The sequence below is a fragment of the Antechinus flavipes genome, chromosome 2 (assembly GCF_016432865.1).
Source record: "Antechinus flavipes isolate AdamAnt ecotype Samford, QLD, Australia chromosome 2, AdamAnt_v2, whole genome shotgun sequence".
NCBI classification, from domain to species: domain Eukaryota; kingdom Metazoa; phylum Chordata; class Mammalia; order Dasyuromorphia; family Dasyuridae; genus Antechinus; species Antechinus flavipes.
Genome location: NC_067399.1, coordinates 579,681,772 through 579,702,504, shown reverse-complemented (window position 1 = coordinate 579,702,504; position 20,733 = coordinate 579,681,772). Strand labels below are relative to the sequence as shown.

The following is a 20,733-nucleotide window of genomic DNA, read 5'->3' as shown; positions in this document are numbered from 1 at the left end:
TACATGTACAATTCTTTTAAACATATTTCCATATTTGTCAGGTTGTACAAGAAAGATCAGACCAAATGGGGGAAAAAAACCATAAAAAAGAAAAAGTAAATAAAAAGGTGAAAATACTGTGTTTCAATATACATTCAGTCTTCATAGTTTTCTCTCTGGATATGGATGGTATTTTCTATCCCAAGTCTATTGGAATTGTCTTGGATCCCACATTGCTGAGAGGAGCTGTCTGTCATAGCTGATCATTGAATAATTTTGCTGTTATCTGTGCAAACATAATTTTGAAGACAGAAAGTGTTTGCTACTGTAGAAGACAGAAGGAACATGGTACAATAGAAAGAGAACTGAATGTAGAGTGCTAACATGGATCCTCCAGTCCTGAATTCAAATGTAGATTCTGTCACTTACAAGGGCAAGGCACTCACCACTCTGGGACTTAATTGCCTCATTTGAAAAATGAGGGGATTGTACAAGGGCCCTTCCAGGTCTAGATTTTTTATTCTGCCATCCTCTATCACACACACAGGCAAAATGGAAAAGGAATTCCTTATAGATGAACTCTTTTTGATATTGAAGACATGCTAATTTCATTATGCCCTAAAACACTAGAGCTTCCTAAATGAGCTCCATGATTACTCCAAAGAGTTTGGCAGACCATTGTCCTGGTATTCTATGACAATACTATTGAATAGATAGTTCATAGAGCTGATTCATTGTTTCAGTACAGATGGTCAAAAAATTGGGCCCAGAATGTAATTGGAAGAAGAAAAGGTGCTTTTAATGAGCCCAGTCTTCTCTTTTTTTTTTTTTTTAAATTTAATTTTTATTTAATAATTACTTTATATTCACTCGTTTCTGTTCCGATTTTTTTTTCCCTCCCTCCCTCCACCCCCTCCCCTAGATGGCAAGCAGTCCTTTATATGTTGGATATGTTGCAGTATATCCTAGATACAATATATGTTTGCAGAACCGAACAGTTCTCTTGTTGCATAGGGAGAATTGGATTCAGAAGGTATAAATAACCCGGGAAGAAAAACAAAAATGCAGATAGTTCACATTCGTTTCCCAGTGTTCTTTCTTTGGGTGTAGCTGCTTCTGTCCGTCATTTATCAATTGAAACTCAGTTAGGTCTCTTTGTCAAAGAAATCCACTTCCATCAGAATACATCCTCATACAATATCGTTGTCGAAGTGTATAATGATCTCCTGGTTCTGCTCATTTCACTTAGCATCAGTTCATGTAAGTCTCACCAGTCCTCTCTGTATTCATCCTGCTGGTCATTTCTTACAGAACAATAATATTCCATAACATTCATATACCACAATTTACCCAGCCATTCTCTAATTGATGGGCATCCATTCAATTTCCAGTTTCTGGCCACTACAAACAGGGCTGCTACAAACATTTTGGCACATACAGGTCCCTGTCCCTTCTTTAGTATCTCTTTGGGATATAAGCCCAATAGAAACACTGCTGGATCAAAGGGTATGCACAGTTTGATAACTTTTGGGGCATAATTCCAGATTGCTCTCCAGAATGGTTGGATTCGTTCACAACTCCACCAACAATGCATTAGTGTCCCAGTTTTCCCGCATCCCCTCCAACATTCATCATTATTTTTTCCTGTCATCTTAGCCAATCTGACAGGTGTGTAGTGGTATCTCAGAGCTGTCTTAATTTGCATTTCTCTGATCAATAATGATTTGGAACACTCTTTCATATGAGTGGTAATAGTTTCAATTTCATCCTCTGAAAATTGTCTGTTCATATCCTTTGACCATTTATCAATTGGAGAATGAGCCCAGTCTTCTCAAAATGAAGTCTTTTTTTTTTTTTTTAATACTAGTATGCTTTTGGCAGTAGAATCATGGAATGCTATACTCTCCAAAGAATGAACTTTATGGGCCACCCAAAGAGCAGCATAGAGAAATTTTGTGGACATTGATAGGGTATATCATATCCCCAATCAAAAACTGTACAGAAGTGTAAAAGATATCAACCGAAAAGGCAAGTGAGGTGAAGAGAAGGGTTGGGGCATATGCTGCCTCGAGACTTAAGAGGAAGGCCTCTACTTCATTGAGTACACTCTCATGGAGGTTTTATGGGAAAACAGTGACAAGAATTGTACAGAATGGGAAGACTTAAATCTGTACCGCTGGAAATAATAACCACAACTGCAACTATTACTAAAATGGGGCCAATCAAGACTTTGTTCCAGGGCACTGAAATTTACCAGTTTTTTTAATAGCAATTGTATACTTTCCATAAGACACAAGGGGAAGGGTGAATGGGAAGAGAATAAACATTTATATAGGCATTTATGTGCCTACAAGGTGCCTGACAGGCATCTGTGATAATTACTTTTTACAAATATAATTTCATTTGAAAACTCAAAAACTTGTTGTCTAGTTGGCAAGAATAATGAATTTTATAAAGGAAACTACAAAAAGATAGTGCTTTCTTCCCTTATTCTATGGCTGGCTTCTATACCCCAGAGAGACTCTTGCCTCTATATTTTTTCCACCCTTCATTCCCTGCTCTCTTGTCTTATGGTATACTGGAATTTCTGTCCTATAGAAAGTAGTGTCTTGGGACCTCTGTCTCCTCCTAGCCATCCCTTCCTCTCCAAGACTCTTGTGTAGTCAGGACTAAGTTCCTTTTGTAAGATTCACTCCCCCCATTCCCTCCTACCCTAACTCAGTTTACCTTTGGAGTTCATTTAAAGGCACCATATGCATTGTTTGTCTTGGGACTTTAGAATTGTTAGTTATGGCTCTTCTCATATTGATGAGATCACAGACTCAGTGAGTATTGAAATAACTAAGTCACTTATAAGCACCACTGTAATTTAAGAAACACAGAAGGCAGAGGGGCTACTGAGAATAGGAATTGGATTTGAAAAGACAATCACCCGTTTTACAGAATGCCTCTTAATAGAAGAAACCGCGAGGCACCTTGAATCTCGGAGCCATTCCCCTTCTTAGAGCCGGGACAGGGCAGACAAAGTGGGGAAAGGAAAAGGAGGCTGGAAAGATGGGTTCCAGACCTTCCACAAGCCCGCTGGGAGGTCAGCATTGCTGGAGTGGCAGGGATTAAAGTTTCAGGTTCCTCCCATCTCCCTCCCTATTGACTTACCTTGTCACTAATTTAGACCTATAGCCAGTCAGAGGTCTGTTACAGACCTTCTTAAGAAATGCCTGTGTCTCTGATGGCTTTCTCCCCACCCCCTCAAAGTTCTGAAGAGCCCAATTGCTTGCTTGAATGATTTCCAAGCAGCTATTATGTTTCCGACCCCAGGTAATTGGCTTTACTAGTTATTAATGGATTATACTAAAGTGAAAAATGTCAGGGCAGGGGGTGGGCGGGGGCATGACACCTCCTTGGCTTTGTAGTTTGGGGCTTCATCTTTCAGAGTGCTCCCCAGAAGGAAGGTGCTTCCCAGGTTGGGGCTCACAATGGCAGCCCCAGCGAACTCTCCCTGACGTGCACTTTTGTCTCCTGGCTTAAGGACAGCGGGAGGAATGAGAGCATACACATAGCTTGAGGAATTAGCTCCAGGTAGCTAAACAGATGGGGTAAGAACGGCTCAAGAAGAACTTTTATTGGTTCTAGAAAATTTAACCTACAGCTCTGCCATTTTGATTATGTCAGTGACTTGCCCATGCTCCACCCCAATACTTCCTTCCCTGCCCTGGTGCTTTTGCTTTCTACAGGATGGTTCTTAGAATTTTATCTCTCCCATCAAACCAGTGGGATCAGAGAGCAGCAGGTGCTGGGGCTGGGTGCTGTTGAACTGCTGTTTCCCCACATTGTTAGCAGGGTATCATTATCATTGTTTGTTCTTTGCCAAGCACCAGCCTGGAGAGCTGGTGTCCAGCCCCCCCCCCCCCCCCCCCATGCTGGACGTGTAGGGACATGGCCCTCAGGAACTCGGGACTCTGTTGTTCTCAGCTTTTGTGCTCTGGCTACCCCCATTTCCCTGCCCTGTGGTCATGTAACAAAGCAGCAGCCAGGCCTAGGGACACTGCACAAAGAACATTGCTGCAGCTGTGATTTCTAATTCCAGGGCTGCCACCAGCCAGGTTCACTACTCTGGGCCTCTTCCTCACGGATGCCGCCGGCCCATGAAACTGGCACTTGGCTCAGAACACGGGAGCAAAAACATAGACCAGGAAACTTAAAAACAGAGTCATATTTCTTGCCTTCCACATAAAACTTTTCATTGCCACAATTTCTAGCTTTTCCAATTTATTATATTTCTCCCATCTTTTTTATTATATTCCCAAGCCCTTTTAGCATTCCTTCACCCTGAAAATATGAGTGTCCCCCCAAAATGAAGTTATATAGAAGAGAGTTTTTACCTAGTATAATTAGGATGGGAAGGAATGCAATTTGCATAGGAAACTGAAATAATACAGAATAAATTCACACTCTCCCAAATGACCAGATTGGATTTCCGTTAGAAAGTTGTAGTTATCTATTTTGTTACACGTATGCTGCAATGTTGTTTGACTGGGAATCTAGTCTGGGGCAAAGTATCATGCTTACAAATAACATTGATGAGCACATTTTATAGTGATGTAGATAACTTCCATTTTTGGTCTCTGTGCTTTCCCACAAGCCAGGGTACTCCCCCCAACCTCTTTCTTTATTCCTTCACTGGTCTTCCAATTCTAGCTTGACCTCGAGATCCATTAGAGAATGAGGAAGACATTTCAGATTGTGTTGCCATTTTTTTTTTTTTTTTGCCACAAGTTCCAACAAGCTAGGCCTGACTGTATTTTCACTTTGTTTGGCAGCTCCTTTGTGACAGGGACGGCTTGTTGTGGACATGTCTCACCCCTAAGAATCTGGGACCTCACTAGGTAAGAGAATTTTCTGAGTTGCATGCCTCCCTCTGCATCAGGGATTTGGGGGATGGGAAACAAAGAAGGTGAAAAAAAACTAGGCTCTTTCTGATTCTACCTTTACTCCAGGTGGATGGTCCAAGGACAACCTCATATGTGGGAGACATAATATCCTCAGTCTTTGTCACGTGGTTAGGAGGGTGTTGAAATAATTTATAATATGTAAATAATTGGACTTATAATTTATTATTATAATAGCTTGGATTTATAGACCTTTCTCCTGAGGAACTCCTAGCACTGTGTCCACACAATCCCATTTATCTTTACAGATTTTTTTTTAAGAAGAAACTTGTGCTGCCTTCAAACAAATGAAAAAAGTTATAAAGAATATTTAAACTAGGTACCTACTATTTTTAACAGTAATATGTTTCCATCTGATTAATTTTTTAAATCTTTTTTAAAAACCACATTTCATTGAACTGGTGAAAGCATTTTTCTAGCTTGCTGTCTTCCTCGTTTTCTCTAACCTTTGCTTGTCTCCTTTACTTTTCCTTTGATAGAATTACGGAGTGTCAGATTTGGGGACTTTATAGATAGTTTGGGCAAAGTCTGTCCTTTTACAGCTGACATACTGAGACTTGGAGCTGCCAAGAGCAAAGCTGATGTCATGGGACTGATAAGTATGTATTTAGAGTTCTTCTGCTTGGTCACAAGTTCAGCTCCTCTTGTTTTTAGAGGTTTAATGATTTCTCTTTTCTTTTTTCATATCACTGTTTAGTCAGTGATGTCCCTGCCCTCACCATTGGAATGAGTGCTTTCTCCCTAGTAATAAATAAGTCCAGCAAAATCAATCATTTAATTAGCCATGTCTGAAAATATCTACAGCTGCCTTTCATTTTGAACTAGATGGCCAGTAGACATCTTAAATTCATTCCATCCAAAATGGACCTCATTGTCTTTCCCTTTAAACCCTCCCCTCACTGCCCTATTACTGAGAGAGCCACCCCATTCTTCCTGTCCCTCGGGCTTGATGCCTAGGAGTCGCTCAGGATGCCTCCCTGTCTCACCTCCTCCCTTCTACCCAACCCTGTGGATTTGGTCTCTGCAGTATCTTCTTTTGACCCCTTTTCTCCTCTGAGATTGCTACCATTCTTATTCAGGCCTGCTCGCCCCCTTCATAACCAACTGCAGCAGCCAGCTGAGGGCCCTGCCTGCCCCAAGTTTCTCTCTTTAAAACTTAAATCTGATCCTGTCCCTTCCCCAAACTCTTGAGGCTTACTATTGCCTTCAAAATCAAATACCAGATACTTTGTTTAACATTTCAAGCTACTTTCCTCCTGCCTTTCTGATCTTTTTATACCTTCTTCCTTATGAAGTACTCTTCCACCCTGGCTTCCTGGCATTTAACTCCTCGATTTCTGGCATTGACTGTCTCCCACTGAATCCGTGGGAGAGGGTGAAGAGGAAAGGGCCAGAAAGGAGCCTCAGGTACATGTGTTGTGACTGTAAGCTGGAGAAAAAATCACCCAAAGACATTGAGGAGGGATCAACCTGAGGAAAGGAAAGAGAGAGTGGGGATCTTGAGTACCATGTCCCTCTGTGTGCTTGTCATATTTATTTTTCTTTTTAGTGGCTTGGAGTAGTCTGTGAGAACTATCTTTTTTCAGACTGCCTGCTTGTGCTCTTTGGCCACTGACCTAATGGTCAGTGGCCTGGCTTCTTTTCCAACCCTGTGGTCCCTGTGACTGTTTGTTGTCTCAGGAGGAGTCACTCTTCCATATCCCCTTTTTCCTGAAGATGCCCTTGCAGTTTAGACATTTTGTTTGTTAAACACTGTCTGCTTTGGGTGGCATTCCTGTGCCCACCTTGCACCCTGTCATTAAACTGCCTTGCCTTCCATTGTCTCTTGACTCTGAAACTTTGTGCTTCTTGTCCAAGAAGAGCTTGGGGGGAACTGTGCAATGTATTTGTCTTGTATTTTTGTCGCTTTGAAGGAAAGGGAAATCTTAATGCTCAGTGCTTAAATGTCATAGTTCAACTTGTTTGTGAAGAAGCCCCTGAGATCTTTTAGCTACTGGGAATCAGATCTCAGTGATCTGCCCAGAGGGTGATAGCGATGACAGAGCCTCGTAGAGTGGCAACTGCTCCGTGTCAGAGCCAAGTGGAGGAGCTAAAGACCTTAGTGCCGTGGCTGGGAGGAGAAAGATGGTAGATGATAGAACTTCTGAAAAGTTAAAAGTCAGCAGGGATATTGTACTTGGCCAAAATTCTAAGGACACCTCAAAGACTTTAGGTCCCAAGAAGCCAGTTAGTCCAGGACTTTTGGATCTCTGTGAAATTTAGGCTAGGTCTCAGCAGGGCTTCAGCTAACTGGAAGGAGCAGGGCTGGTCTCTGAAAGGTCCAATGGAAGCCAGAATTTCTTTCTTTTTGTGGGAACCTGTTTTGATTTTGTATTGTCTCTTAGGACCATGACTGCTTTTCCTCTAGATCCCAATTCTTTCCAAATTCCCTTTTAATATTAACTTATTTTGACACTGATTTAACACTGCCTCTATCTTCTGTCTTTGCTACATCTTGTGCTGCCCTCCACTTTCAGATATCTTTTAAAAATTTCTTTTTCATTCTTTTTTTATTTTGACCTTAACAAACACCAGATAAAATGAGAATATCCATATCAAAACATAAAGAGAGGATAGCATATGAAACTGCAAACCTATTACATAGAGCTTACTTTTCTATTTACTTCTTTAATAAATTTAATATGTAACTTTCAAAGCTCTCTTGTCATTTTTTTTTCTGACCTTTCTTAGCCCAAATGCCTTTTGAAGCAGCCATCCAAAACATCCCTTTGCCAAGCTCCTTCTGATTTTCTTTTTTTCTCTCCCAGATTTCTCCATAATAACTTTCCCTTCTTCTTACCACCAAGAAATAACCCTACTGCCACTATTCTTCCTTTTCCCTCCTTTGTTTTTCTCTCCAGCTTTTTTATTACTTTCCTCAATTTCATATTATATCCCTTCTATTAATTCTTTATTGTTGTCACTCTTGGTCTCTCATCCACATTTTCTTACATCATCATTGTGAATCAGAAAGGTGCTTTATACAAGAATAAACCAAGGCTCTGAGAGAATCGGTGACCTACCTGATATTACTTAGTTGAGTCTTTTGGAACTATTATTAAATCTAGTTTTCCTGTTTTACCCAGCCCTTAATTTTTAATTAAGAAGATGTCATTGTTAATGCATTATCAGTCATTTCACATTTAAAAGGCTTTCACTCTTTGAGGTGCTTTCTCAGGGACCAGTTAGACATAGACTTTGAGGACAGTTTATTTCAGGCATCACTGTGTTGAAGCCACCCAATAAATGTGTGTGGGAAAGCTTCTCAAGTTGGGGAAGAATCTTTTAAAGAATGCCTCTCTATAACTAAATACAAGGTGTATTTGTCCATTGTTCTCTGTGGAGTAGAGGTCCTCTGTTAATGTCTCTCTGTCACCTAGTAAATAAGGAAAAAAACAAAGAGCAGAAGGGACTTAAGGATATCTCTCAAAACAAAAACGAGAATATATAGTATGTGCTTAATAGATATAATCAGAAGAGGAAATTAGGGTCAGAGGAAAGAACTGGGGCAGGAATGAGGGACAAATGGGTGGGATAGGGATAATTTGTCACCTAGGAGAATGCTATTCATTTGATTGAGATAATGAGGGGATGAGCCCTCCAACTTGCTTAAGAAGGTTGAGGGAAAGTAGTTATCCTGAGGATTGAGTTATGTACCAGTAAAGAAAGGATTGGATCCAACTGTTGTCTTTCATATCTGGAATTGTAATCTTGGGATCCATGAAAACTCAACTGAGTTGGTCACAGCCATTGTGACCAATGGTTAGTGTAGGGTGAAGTCAGTACAGATCTTAGGTCTGTTGGCTCATTGTTGAGTGGAGATGTGAAACTTTTTCCAGGTATTTTTCTTCCTTTATTCTCCACTCCAACTTTTGTGTACTTTTCATTTCAACCCGGTCTGTCTTACTCCAAGAAAGAGGGTGAGGGCTACAGCCACTCCACAAAAGCAGATGCTGTAAAAAATATTTTTTAATTGTATTGTTAGATTTTATTTTTATTTTCCAATATTTCCCTTTCCTCTCCCTCATCTAAAGAGCCATTCCTCATAACAAAGAATCAAAATGAACAAGAAAAAAAAGTCATTTGACAAAACAAAACAACATGTCAGTGTCTGACATTTTATGCAAAGTTCCACATCTGTATCCTCTACCATCTCTTTTCTTGGGAGCCAAATTTGGTCATTACAGTTCAAGTGTTTTGATTTTTTTCCCCCTATTTACATCATTATAGTCATTATGATAAAACATTATTTTTACATTCATATAATTTGCTTAACTATTCCCCACAAGATGAATACTTTTGCTTTTTAATTCTTTACTACAACAAAAAGCACTGCTAACAATAGTTTGTTATCGATAAGAGCTTACATTTTATCTTTGATTGCCTTGGTGTATTATACTCTAACAGGTCCCACTGGGTCAAATGAGATGAACATTTTAGTCACGTTCTTAGCATTATCACACCAGAATGACTAGATTAATTCATCTGAGTAGTATATTAAGTGGAGTCAGGAGGACCTGAGTTCAAATCCAGCCTTAGACACTAACTAGCTGTGTGACCCTGGGCAGGTCACCCAGCTTGTTTGCCTCAGTTTTCTCACTTGTAAAGGTTGTTGTGAGAATCAGATGAGACAGTAAATAAAGTGTTTAGCACAGTGCTCAGCATATAGTAAGCATTATATAAATGTTAGCTGGTATCTTTAATTCATAGATCCATCAAGTGTGCCAGAAGGATGATACACCAAGTGTGTCGTTCCATAGTCCTTCCAATATAGACTATTCCCCCTTTTTTGTCACTTTGCTGGGTGTGAAGTAAGAAGTCAAAATTATATGGATTTGCATTACTAGTAATGCGTTATTTTATATTGTTCTTAATGGTTGATGATTCTTTTGAGAATTGTTTGTTCTTGATGAGAGACAGTGTGGTGTAGTGGGTAGGAAGCCGGCCTTGAAGTCAGGAAGGTCCCAGTTCAAGTTTGACTTCTGACATATCCTGGAGGTATGAATATGGGCAGCTCTCTTAGACTATCAGTGTTAGAGGAGGTGCTAACCTGCATTAGTAGAGGAAATTTCCCTCACCTGGGGAATTTCTTCTATCATTGAAATTAGACATCCAGTCCCTATCCCTTGTTTGTCTCCTTTAACCACTTGTCCATTGAGGAGCAGTAGCCCCGGTGTCACATGTTTATGGACGTTCTCTAGATATCATGACTACCTTAACAGATACTTGATGCAAGTTTTTTTCCCCCCTTCAGTTAACATAATCCCTTCTCCTAGTTGCCCTTTCAAGTTATCCATCAGAAAACTTAGTTCCTGCAAGGTGCTAAAAATGGAATGGTGTATTAGTGGCTCTGCTGATGATAGAAGTTTTATTCATTCTTTAAGAAGAGTGGGGTGGGGCAGGGTGCAGATCTCCATGTGTTCTGTGGATCTTTGGGTTTCTGACCTGAAGCAAGTGCTGCGGAAGAGGCTAGATACCTTGGCTTTTATTCCTAGTGATGCTGGTGCAAATCCTGATTGAATTGGCACCTGAAAGTGAGTTGGACTCTTGTCTGCTGCAAAGAAATCATGGTGTCTGACAGAGAAGTTCATGAAAATGGGACTTCAGGGAATCCTCTTTGATGACCCTTCCATTTCACAAAGACCATATATGATCACATTAACGCTCCCCCTGAAGTTTGCTGACACCATAATTACAGTAGGGACTGTTAGTGAGAGGCTTGAAACTCTGAATTGAAGAGAGAAAGAACCCCAAATGTCATACCCTTAGTTACATTTGAATTCAAATTCTGTATTTTTAACAGAATCACAGGATAATAAAATTTATAATTAGAAAAGACTTTAGAAATCATCCACTGATCATAGCAACAAGCCCAGGACCTTGCACATAATAGGTACTCAATAAATATTTATTGGAAGAAAACAAGCTTCTTACATCATTATTCAAGCTGGACCTGAACCTGTATGTTTTGAACTAGATTTGTAGAAAATTGAATTTGAGCTCCTGTGTTAAACAGAGTGAGTCTTCCTTCTCTACTGGAACTGGGCTTTCTCCTTGAGTCTTCCTGGAATTAGAAGCACTACATTTACTTGGATCAGGGGTGCTATCTTGGAGGTGACATACTGTTTTCCACTCACTGGCCCTATTTTACTTCAAGTTCTGACCTAAAGAACTAGAGCCAGAAAGTGTGCTTTGGACTTGGGGTCCTAATGGACTTTGCTGTTGAGGGGGTTAGGCATAGGAGCGGGGTGGGGGGCAGGTGGACAGAGACAGGGTGACTTCTGTTGCTGCCTTTCCCAGAGAAGCCCAAACAGATAATAAAGCCATGTAGAAAATAGGATTAAGGTAATGAACAGGCAGGATGGAGTTTGATCTTTCAATAAAGCCAAAGCCTGACTGACAGGCCAATCCGAAAGGTGGAACAATATTGCCGGCAGGACCTGGCCGGCTACTCTGGCTTCAGTGTGGGATGGATTCTTTGCTTTTAACCTGTCACAGTTGAAATGCGAGGAGCCACTGGATTTTTCCTTTCATGTATGTTGGGAGGGGGGAGGAGTACAGAAAGGAGGAAGGGTCTTCTCTGAGCAGTATTTCTCCTGCCAGCGACCTGCTCTGAGACTAGCGTGCTTCTTGCCAATTTCTTACTTCTTAAAATTTCCCTTCATGGACTGAAGAATGAGGGACAGGGCTGGGAGTGGGAGGGGGCTGAGGAGGCTGGACCACGCTGTGCTTGGCCCCAGCTCTCAGGCCACCTCCTGAAAGTGGATGCTGCCTCTCCCTGAAAGAACAGAAGGCCAGAGTCTAGCCAAGCATCTGGCTCATGGCAGGCACGTAACCAAGGCTTTTGAACAAATGAATGGTGGGCAAGAAGTCACTATGTATAACTATGTGCCTCGGTATAGCTCTTTAGCACTAACGCTATTACTGTGGGGAAGCAGGCCCAGTGAGGATCGCACCCCTGCCAGTGTCCGAGCCGATGGTGTTTGCCCTCTAGCCTCCCTGACTGTCCCTCCCGAGTCCTTCTGTCGCTCTCCAAGGTCTAGTACTCCCCCCTTAGGAGTCTTCTGGGTGGATGTTCATCCTGTCAGGAGCAGGAAGGTCCCACCACTTCCTGCACTCATTACTCCTTCAGGCTTCCTTTCTGGGAATTCCCCGTTTCCTTTGCATCCAGAACTCAGCACTTTTGGGGGAGTGATGCAGGTGTGGAGAGTGGTAGGGAGAAGAGACACAGCGCCTGTTCTGAAAGACAGCTCGTTCTTTTTCTTCTGGCCCCTCAGTGCTAGCACTTCTGGACATCTTGGATTAGGAAGGAGATCCTGCTTTTGTTTTCTCTCCTGACGTTACCTGTGAACACAGATATGGGGTCATTACTGAACTTTGGGGAGTTTATAAATTGACTCACCAATATTCTCTGGGGTTGAGGGGAACAGTAGCTCCCAAGTGGGCTTCCCTGACCATGGGAGTGGTAGGTGGTCTGGTGGCTCTACCTCTGGGGCTCAAATACACTCCCTAAGGATTTAAAGCTGATGACCTTTGTGCCTTGGTCTCTTTCACTTCAGACAGTATTGGCCTTTGGTTATAGAGATAGCTACTACGGAGTGTATGTTTTTTGGGGAGACCCCAGGAAGAGGGGCTTGCCAAAACTATCTTACTCTTGAGATGCTGGGCGGAAAGAATCCCTGAGAATAAGCCCATCATCTCCTGTTCCTCTAGCCATATGTGAACAAAATCTTGGGTTAATTATGTGTCCTGAGCTATGTGAAGGGCTGCAGAGCTCAGCTACCACCTATTGATCTTGTCAGCTGCCGTCTGAATGCTCAACATGCCCTAAAGGCTGTGCGAAATACAGATAGTGGGCTTTATGGAAGGCATAATATTAAAATGTTGATGTGGCCTATGCCTCATGTACTCTCTAGGGGGCTTTCCTAACTTGTACATTTGGTTTCTTTTCTTAAAAAAAAATGACACTGCTGGTCTGTTTGCTTTTAATCAGATATTAGTTAACATAGCCCAAAGCCCAAATTTGCATATCCCAACTCAGCCTTACTTATTGGCATTGGCCCTCAAGTACTCCAGTGTCCATTAATTGATAATTAATTTGCCATTTACTGCCTTAAGACATATGTACTCCCTCTTAACCTTGTTGAAATCTTTTTCTTCTAGGGCCAAAGGTCATAGGCTATGAGGCCCACTATGATTCTCTCTCTCATCCCTTTACTCTAATTTAGAACAATCTTTTCCTTTTCAGGCTATATTAGAGTTTTAGACCTTTTTACTAGGTTTTACACCTCCTTGTCACATTTATCTGTCCTACCTTATACTGTATTTATTGTGTTCATATTTATCCCTCTTGTAAAGGATAAGCTCCCTGAGCATATAGGACTGTCCATTTCCTCTTGGAGTGTGCTTTGCCCATAGTAGGCCCTTAGTCTCACTCAGAATTGAGCTGTGACCATTCATGAATTCTAATCTCTCTTAAGTTTCTTAAACAGCCTCTGCTGGCTTTTGTTCTTGGGGTCTGCTCCAAGACCTAAGAAACAACAAGCTGGCCAGTGGGCTCCCTTTATTTCTCATTTTCCGCCCTGGGGATCTTGGTTCTTTGAGGACCAAGTGTGGCTCCCACTTACTCTGAGCTTTTTAGGTATTTTCCTTCTCTCTTCTCCCCTTAAGCTCCCCTGTGTCTCATAAAAGTAGAAAGAGACAAGCTGGGCACCCCCTCATTCTTGCCTTTCCCTTTGAGTCTTTGTGCCCCCTCAGCCTCTCAAGTACACTTTCCTTTTTCTCCTTGAAAGTCGCCCTAAGTTTAAGGCTTGTTTCAGCAAGTGAGGAGAGCCCTCTCCCAGGTTAGCATAGTCAAAGCCTCCAACAGCTGCTGGGCTCTGGAGGCTGGGGAGGTGGGGAGGGAGCTTTCTGCCGCGGAGAGGAAGGCTGCCTCTCTCCTTGGGGGCACAGGCAGGCCGTGGATGTGGCCCCTGCCCGATCTGGGATGGCTTGTGACCCTCGGGCAGGATGTTTCCATCCCATCCCTTCCCCTCCCCTCCCCCAGCATCCCTGTGCACCGGAGGCCTCAGCTTCTGCTTAGAGCGATTAGGGGAACAGCCCCTCTTTAAAGTACCTGCCCTCTCCTTTGAAAGTATTAGTGACAACAGCTTTTTTCATTTTCTTTTTACCTCTTTAAGGAACCCTGTAATTTCTTTCTTTTTTTCCTCTCTCCTTTTTCTCGCTCCCTCCCCCCCCCCCCCCAGTCCCCTCTTCCCTCAACTCTTTGAAATCGGCTTTTTGCCGGCTCTGACACCAAACTGATACTTTGCCGTTTCACTTCTCCTTATCCCTTTATGGCAACAGATGTTGAAATTTTGTATCCTTTTATCTGCCCGGCTGCCCCCTTCCTGTAATTACGTTCCCCTTGTTAGCAGTACAAAGTGGGCTGCTTCACGACTGGGCCTTTGAGCCATTGTGTCTAAACACGTGTGTGCACCCTGGCCTGGGCGCCTCTGGGTACGCGCCTGTGCTTTCAGGAGAGGCCCTTCGGGCCTGTGGGCCAGGACTGCAGGGCCTCCACCCGCCACTGCCCGGGGACCCAGCCTGCCGGCCCTCCCCCATCCCTCTCCTCAGGTGCGCAAAGCCTGGAGAGAGAAGGCTCTGGGCAGGTCAAGGGGAAGTGAGGGAAACAAAGAGCCAGAATGGAGAAGGGACAGAGCTCACAGATGGCCGAGGAGCCAAGGAGTCCGGGGGACTGGCAGGACCAGCTTCACGGGTACGGCTCTGGGGCAACTTAGAAAAGTCCAGCGGCTCCGTTTGCTTTATAGTGGAACATCCCAACTCTATGAGCAGCCAAGTGCCACAGTGGATAGAATACTGGACTTAGGTTCAGGAGGACCCGAGTTCAAATCAGCCTCAGATCCTTATTAATCATGTGACCCTGGGAAAAATCACTTAACCACTGTCAGCCTCAGTTTCCTCATCTGCAAAACGGGGATAATATTAATAGCTGCTACTTTCCAGGGTTGTTGTAAAAGTCAAATGAGAGAATATTTGTAAGTGCATTGCAAATCTTAAAAAGCTCTACAGGGTAGTTATAATCATCATTATTAAAGAATTATAAAGCATTTTTTCTAATATCCCTGTGAAAAGGCAAGGCAACTTTTAATCCTATTTTACAAATGAAGAAAATAAGCCTTAGAGAGGTAAAGGGACTTGCTCTTAGTCAATATAAATAATACATGGCAGAGTTGAGAGTTGGACCCAGGTCTCCTAATTCCAAATCCCTGGCCCTATTCTATTGTCCCTTCCTGTCAGTCACCCACCTCTAGCAGTCTCTTCCCCACCTACTTGAGATCTCTTGTGCCTGCAGGACATACACTCACCGATGTGGGACCCTCTTCCACTCTCTCCCCAGAGAGGATAAGGGTTTCATTTGTTTATACTCTTCCATTCTGATCTCTGGAAGTCTTTATTGTACTTAAATGTACACTAGTTGGATGGGGATGCTGATGATTTAGAATTTTACAATCATGTGCAGACATAAAATGTGAAAATGACATCAAAAACATGGTGATGTAGGGGGAAAGCAGCAAAGCCAGAAACAGGACAAGGATTAAGTACATGGGATGTGGAGTAAGGAGTGAAGTGAGAATTTTGGGAGTTTCCTTCTCAGGTAAGTTTTGGTCAGGGAAAGCTTCCCCGTGGAATGGGTTTTCAGAGAGGAACTGCCCCAGGAGTAGAAACTTCCTGAGGTTTATACAACTTTGGGGTGGACTAGACAAAAGGAGCTTGTGAAATTTAGGAAAAAGCAGGAGAATTTGCGTCTAGGGAAGCCTTGGGTTTGGGACTTTGAGGAGCATCTCCTCTTCCTCTTGGCATGGATGGCTACTTTGTCATTGATGCATCAATGGGGGTGGTATGAATTTCTCCATAGGATCATGTTCTCTTTAGATCTCTCCAGATAGCTCTGGTTTTGAGGCTGTTGAAAACTTACTCTTCAAGGAGGCTTTCTTTATGCCTTCAGGTCAGCCCTTAGTTTATCTCTATATAGCTACAGCCCCATTTGTCCTAAAGTAAAGATTTTTCACCATACATATTTTTTAATCATTTCCCTCTAGGATGGATTGTCAAGATATTCCCTTTTGGAGCCAGCTAGGAGAGGGCTACCATCCTTTTTTCTGATTCTCACGAGTATGAGGGCAAAATAGAACTAGCTTCTAGCTTTACTTCTTAGGCCTCTTGGAAAACAACGCCTAAAAAGAGGGAATGAAGAGAAGGTTCCATCCCAGGCAGTGCCTCATTCATCAGGCTCACACACATGGTCCAATCTGTCTTTATCTTTCCCTGGGTCGAAAGAGAATTGGTGGTTGAGAGAGAAAAGGAGGTGAATGGGGAGTCCCCCCTACACATTAGCCAGATACCTAACGAAAGCAGATGGCTTTGTTTGCCTTGGGATCCAGATTTTATTTTAGGTTTTTGTCTGTTCCACTAAAGGAGACCCCCAGTGCTCTCCCTCCTCCCCGCCCAACCCAGAGGGGCTCCGGCATGGCTGCCCAGTTCCCACACAAGTGGTGCTCGAAGCCAGGGACTCAGCCCTCCTCCCCGCCTCCTCCTCTGGATGGTGAGAGGCTGAGGAGCATTCTTGACATTCTTTGCAGAGAAAAGGGGTGAAATGTCTGAATTTGGGGGTCACTGTGTTATACAAATTGCAATCTAATCGTTTTTTCGAAGAACATACTTGGGCTAAGAAAAGAGGCCTGGGAGGAGGGAAGACAAGGAGACAGACAGCTTGTTTTGTCCCCTTTTCCCCAAAGTTTGGGGCCATTGTCAGGGCAGTCCCCCTCCCCCTTCCCTTAGCCTTCTTCTGCCCCAGCAGTCAACAGTGGTTTTATAGTTAAATTGGTGGTAGGGATGATCATGGGGAGAGCTTTGCAGTGGGGGGGAGGGATGTCTACGGTGCCATTTTTGTTTGTTTTCCCAAATCAAAGCCCCAGCAGGAAGCCTGTGGCACTGCTGGGGCTCTATTTGAAGAGAAGGGCCATTTCCCAGAGCCCAATGTGTCCGTTTATACTCTGAACTTAACCTCACGGGCACCCACACAACAGAACTTTGAGAGTCCTGATGCAAGAAAGTAAAAGAAATTGTATCTTTTTTATTGGACCATTTGAAGTGTGTGTGGTCAATTCAGAGAACCCGAGTGCGAAGGGGGGGGACCAAACTTCCAGCCTGACCACCTCTGTTCTCCAGTCCTGACCCCCTTCACTCCCAGCCTTCAGGGCTCTGCAGCTGGCCACCGCTTGGGTCCACAGTGTTTTGTAGGGGTCTCTGCACTTGTCCCTGATTCCTAGGGCCCCCGGTGCTGACATTCCAGCTTGGGGCTAGGGGGCATTTCATCAGCTGCCCAGAGCCTGACACTCCCAGCTGTTTGTTGTGCCCACGGAGATCTGCAGGTCTCTAGAGCCGTGGCCCTAACTTCTGCTAGATAAGAAAATAGCACTTGTGCTCTCCCTTCCTCTCCGACTTTGGCAGGGTACCTAATGCCTCAGAATGGGTGAGTCAGTCCTCGCTGGGCCCTGCTCTCCCCCCTCTCCCCCAATTACCCTCCAAGCCAGCTTCCCACCCCCGTAGCCTTTCATCTTCTCTTTCAAACAAACAAACATGAAATTACTTCTCCAGATTAAAGGAGAGAGCCCCTCAGTCACTCATCACCACCTCACTAATGGGAGGTGGAGAGGGGGAGGAGTACACCAAATGGGACCCAAACCCAGGGGTGGGGGGAGAATTGTGTCCCCCCCATTCAGTAGCACAGTCCCCAGAGCCTCTGTGCAAGCGCTCAAGGGCCAGGTGCCGGTGGGATTATACCCACTAGAGTGAGAACAGCCTGACTGTCAACTGAGGCAGCCCTAAGCTAGGCTCCCACCTAGCCAGAGAACCACCACTTGGTCAGATTAGGAGGTGATTTTATGAGACAAGGTTCTTGCCCAACCTTGCTCTGGACTCCCTGGGGGCGTGAGAAGTCTCTTTACTGAGCAGACCTGTGTCTTCTGCTCATGTTGTCTGTTGTCTAAGTTGGGCAGTGACATTGTGTGCAGGAGATGCTTCTCTCTTGGTCCTGGGTTACACCAAAAACACAGCAATGAGGGAAAGGAAAGTCCTCTCTTTAGTAGTCCTCTCTCTTAAGGTGGATGCTGAACAGGGGTGGGAGTGGCTTTCTTATTAAAGGGTCTTCCTCCTGATTCTCTAGTGACTTGCTAAATTGTCCCCAAGTTCTTCAGTCTTAAAGGCAGTGTGGCTGAAGGCTATAATTCTGAAAGTTCTGAAAAGAATGATAATCAGAGCATGTTACAGGCGGCCATCCCATCTCCTCTGGGCTATTTTGGTGTTCTTCAGGGTCTCCAGTCAGTTTTTCTTCCTCTCCCATAGGATTTCTTTTTCCTCTCAGGGTTTCTTTCTCCCATTTCCCCAAAGCTAAGGTCTGGAGACCCTTATGATTTGTTTACAGGTATGAACACTCTACTCTCTGTCTCCCTGAAGGAGTTAATGGGTCAGGCCCAGAGACTTTCTGGCGTTGGGAGCCTTCAGTACTCAATGTCTCCTTTTTTCCTTTCCTATCCTGCAAAAACACAAAATCCAATGTCCTGGCGGCCCAACCTAACCCAGGGTGGGAGGGATTAACAGGTGCACTTGATGTTGGGGGGCGTTGTTAGGACCAGCAGGCCTCCCTAAATGGTTGCTAGGGGTCTGGCATCAGGGACTAGGTGGCTGCCCACTGCCGCGGTCACGGAGGGAATTACACAGCCACAAAGAAATTGTTATTCCCTGTAATCTGCTCTCTGGAGAGCAGGGGTGGGGGAGCGGGCTGGGCCCAGCAGGCCAGGAGCTGTGATCACAGAGGCGTGCTGTTGCAGAGAGAAGGATGGGGGCCAGGCCAGGGCCGGGGCTGAGGCTGGGGGGCTTTTGCCTTCTGAGCTGGGAACGACAGGGCCCTGCTGCTAAGCTGTTTTCTCAGCGATTTCTCTCCCCAGATACAAAGGTGTTTACTTGTTTTACCATCTCCCGAAACTCCCCTTTTCCCTTTGTGTGGTCTTTATCCCCGACGAGGTTTGAGCCCCAGATTACAGGGAGGAATTAAGGCATTGGGCTCGGGCAGCTCAGAGCTGTTGTGACCCATGGGATCAAGGACTATAAAATAACCACATGTGTGTGGGGAGATCCTGACCTCTCTGGCACAGCCCATTCATTGTCCTGAGCGGGAGTCAGCCTGGGCAGCAGGCGGCCAGGCAAGCAGGTGTGACTGGCTGGGCTGAACCTCCCTGCTGCATTTGAACACTTTTCTAGGGGGTTGTGAAAGGGCCTGAGCAGGGAAAGAGGCAGGCCGGTCCGGGCTGTGGAGCCAGTTCCTCTGGCCCCTGGTACACAGGTGTAGAAATAGCAGGGAGTCCTTATGGCAGGGAGATGGATCTGGGGTGAAGTTGTTAATTCACCATCTTCCCCAGACCAGCTCAGTTTGTTTTGTTTATTCTAGGAGGCCCATGGGGAAAGGCGGAGCACTTCAGCCCACATAGAGGCTCCAGGGGAGTTTGTCTGTTTGCAATCACTTGAAGGTTGGGGGGACATCCCTAGAATTAGACAAGATGATGATGCCCCGAACTCGTCCCCTTCTTACCTCTTGCTCTGTCTCTCCAGTGGGCAGCTGATGACACACTTGGGCCGGGACTTTCACCGAGGGGCCGGAGTGCTGGATGTCCTGTATGAGACACCCTCAACCCTGCTGTCCTGCGGCTATGACACCTATATCCGATACTGGGACATCCGAACCAGCTCCCAGTGAGTGCAGCTCCTAGAGGGGTGGGGTTAGCTGCTCTGTGCAGCTTTTGCCCGCTCTTCCCGGCTGTCTCCCCTCTCAGCTCTGGGAACTATAGCTGGGGCCAAGGAACACAAAGCTCCAGGTTGTTTCAGCCATTGTGGAGGAAGGCTTAAGAGTGTAACTAGGGATTGTGTCACTACTCACAGGCATGGGTCAGGCCGTGTCCGCCCCAGGATTCTGCTGCCCAGGGGACGTGATGGCAACTGTCTTGTCTGCCTCAAAGGCCAGGCACATTCCCTGCTCCTTCTAGCAAATGTGACTGGCTCTGTAACTGGTCATTTTTTTTCTGAACTCACTTGGATCCATGTGTATTTCCTGCCTGTAATATATCTTCTAGAAGTAATAAGCCCTCTGGGTGAATTAGATCTTCCTTTAATTTGCCCTAAATGTCACATGTTCTGGCTTCAAAGCAGATAACTCATTCCAGAGTTTCTGGATTTTTGGATACAGACAGACATGCTTTCTCCGTGTTAACCATTTTACAGATGATTTTGACCCTTCTTGGCCACCTTCTTTCATGATGGAAATCACTGGCCTTTCAATTTGTCCTCAGCACTGTCCCTTGTTGCCCCTAATCTGGGAGTTATTCTAGGAGCCCGTCTTTGGGCCTTACCTCCTTGAGGAGCAGCAGACCCATGACCTGTGCATAGGAGCAGATGAAGACCTAGGCCAGGAGAATGTGTGGGGCATCTGTGCATACCTTTGTGTGGCCTGTGTGGCCATAACCTCCCAGGGGCCAGTCTGTCTGGTGGTATCAAGTCCCTTTCCTAGGGTCCTAGCTTGGGAGTTCTCCAGCCCCTACATGTATGATATTGTGCTTTTCTATAGGACTCAACTGCCACTGCCCCTATCTGACCATTCACATAGCCCTAAATGGCTTTCCCATCATCTTGACTTTCTTTTATTACCTCAAAG

The 20,733-nt window shown here is 44.6% G+C and overlaps 1 protein-coding gene across 2 annotated transcripts in view; it reads left to right on the top strand.

Annotated features, from left to right (window-relative positions):
* The window catches only part of FBXW4 (F-box and WD repeat domain containing 4), a 118,360-nt gene that overhangs the window by 96,122 nt on the left and 1,505 nt on the right, over positions 1–20,733 (top strand). The window contains exons 6-7 of one of the 2 annotated variants that reach the window (XM_051981264.1): positions 4,800–4,865; positions 19,638–19,778. In XM_051981264.1, coding sequence (XP_051837224.1) covers positions 4,800–4,865; positions 19,638–19,778 — 207 coding nt within the window. The remainder of the gene's footprint in view (positions 1–4,799; positions 4,866–19,637; positions 19,779–20,733) is intronic. The other variant, XM_051981265.1, reaches the window with a different exon arrangement.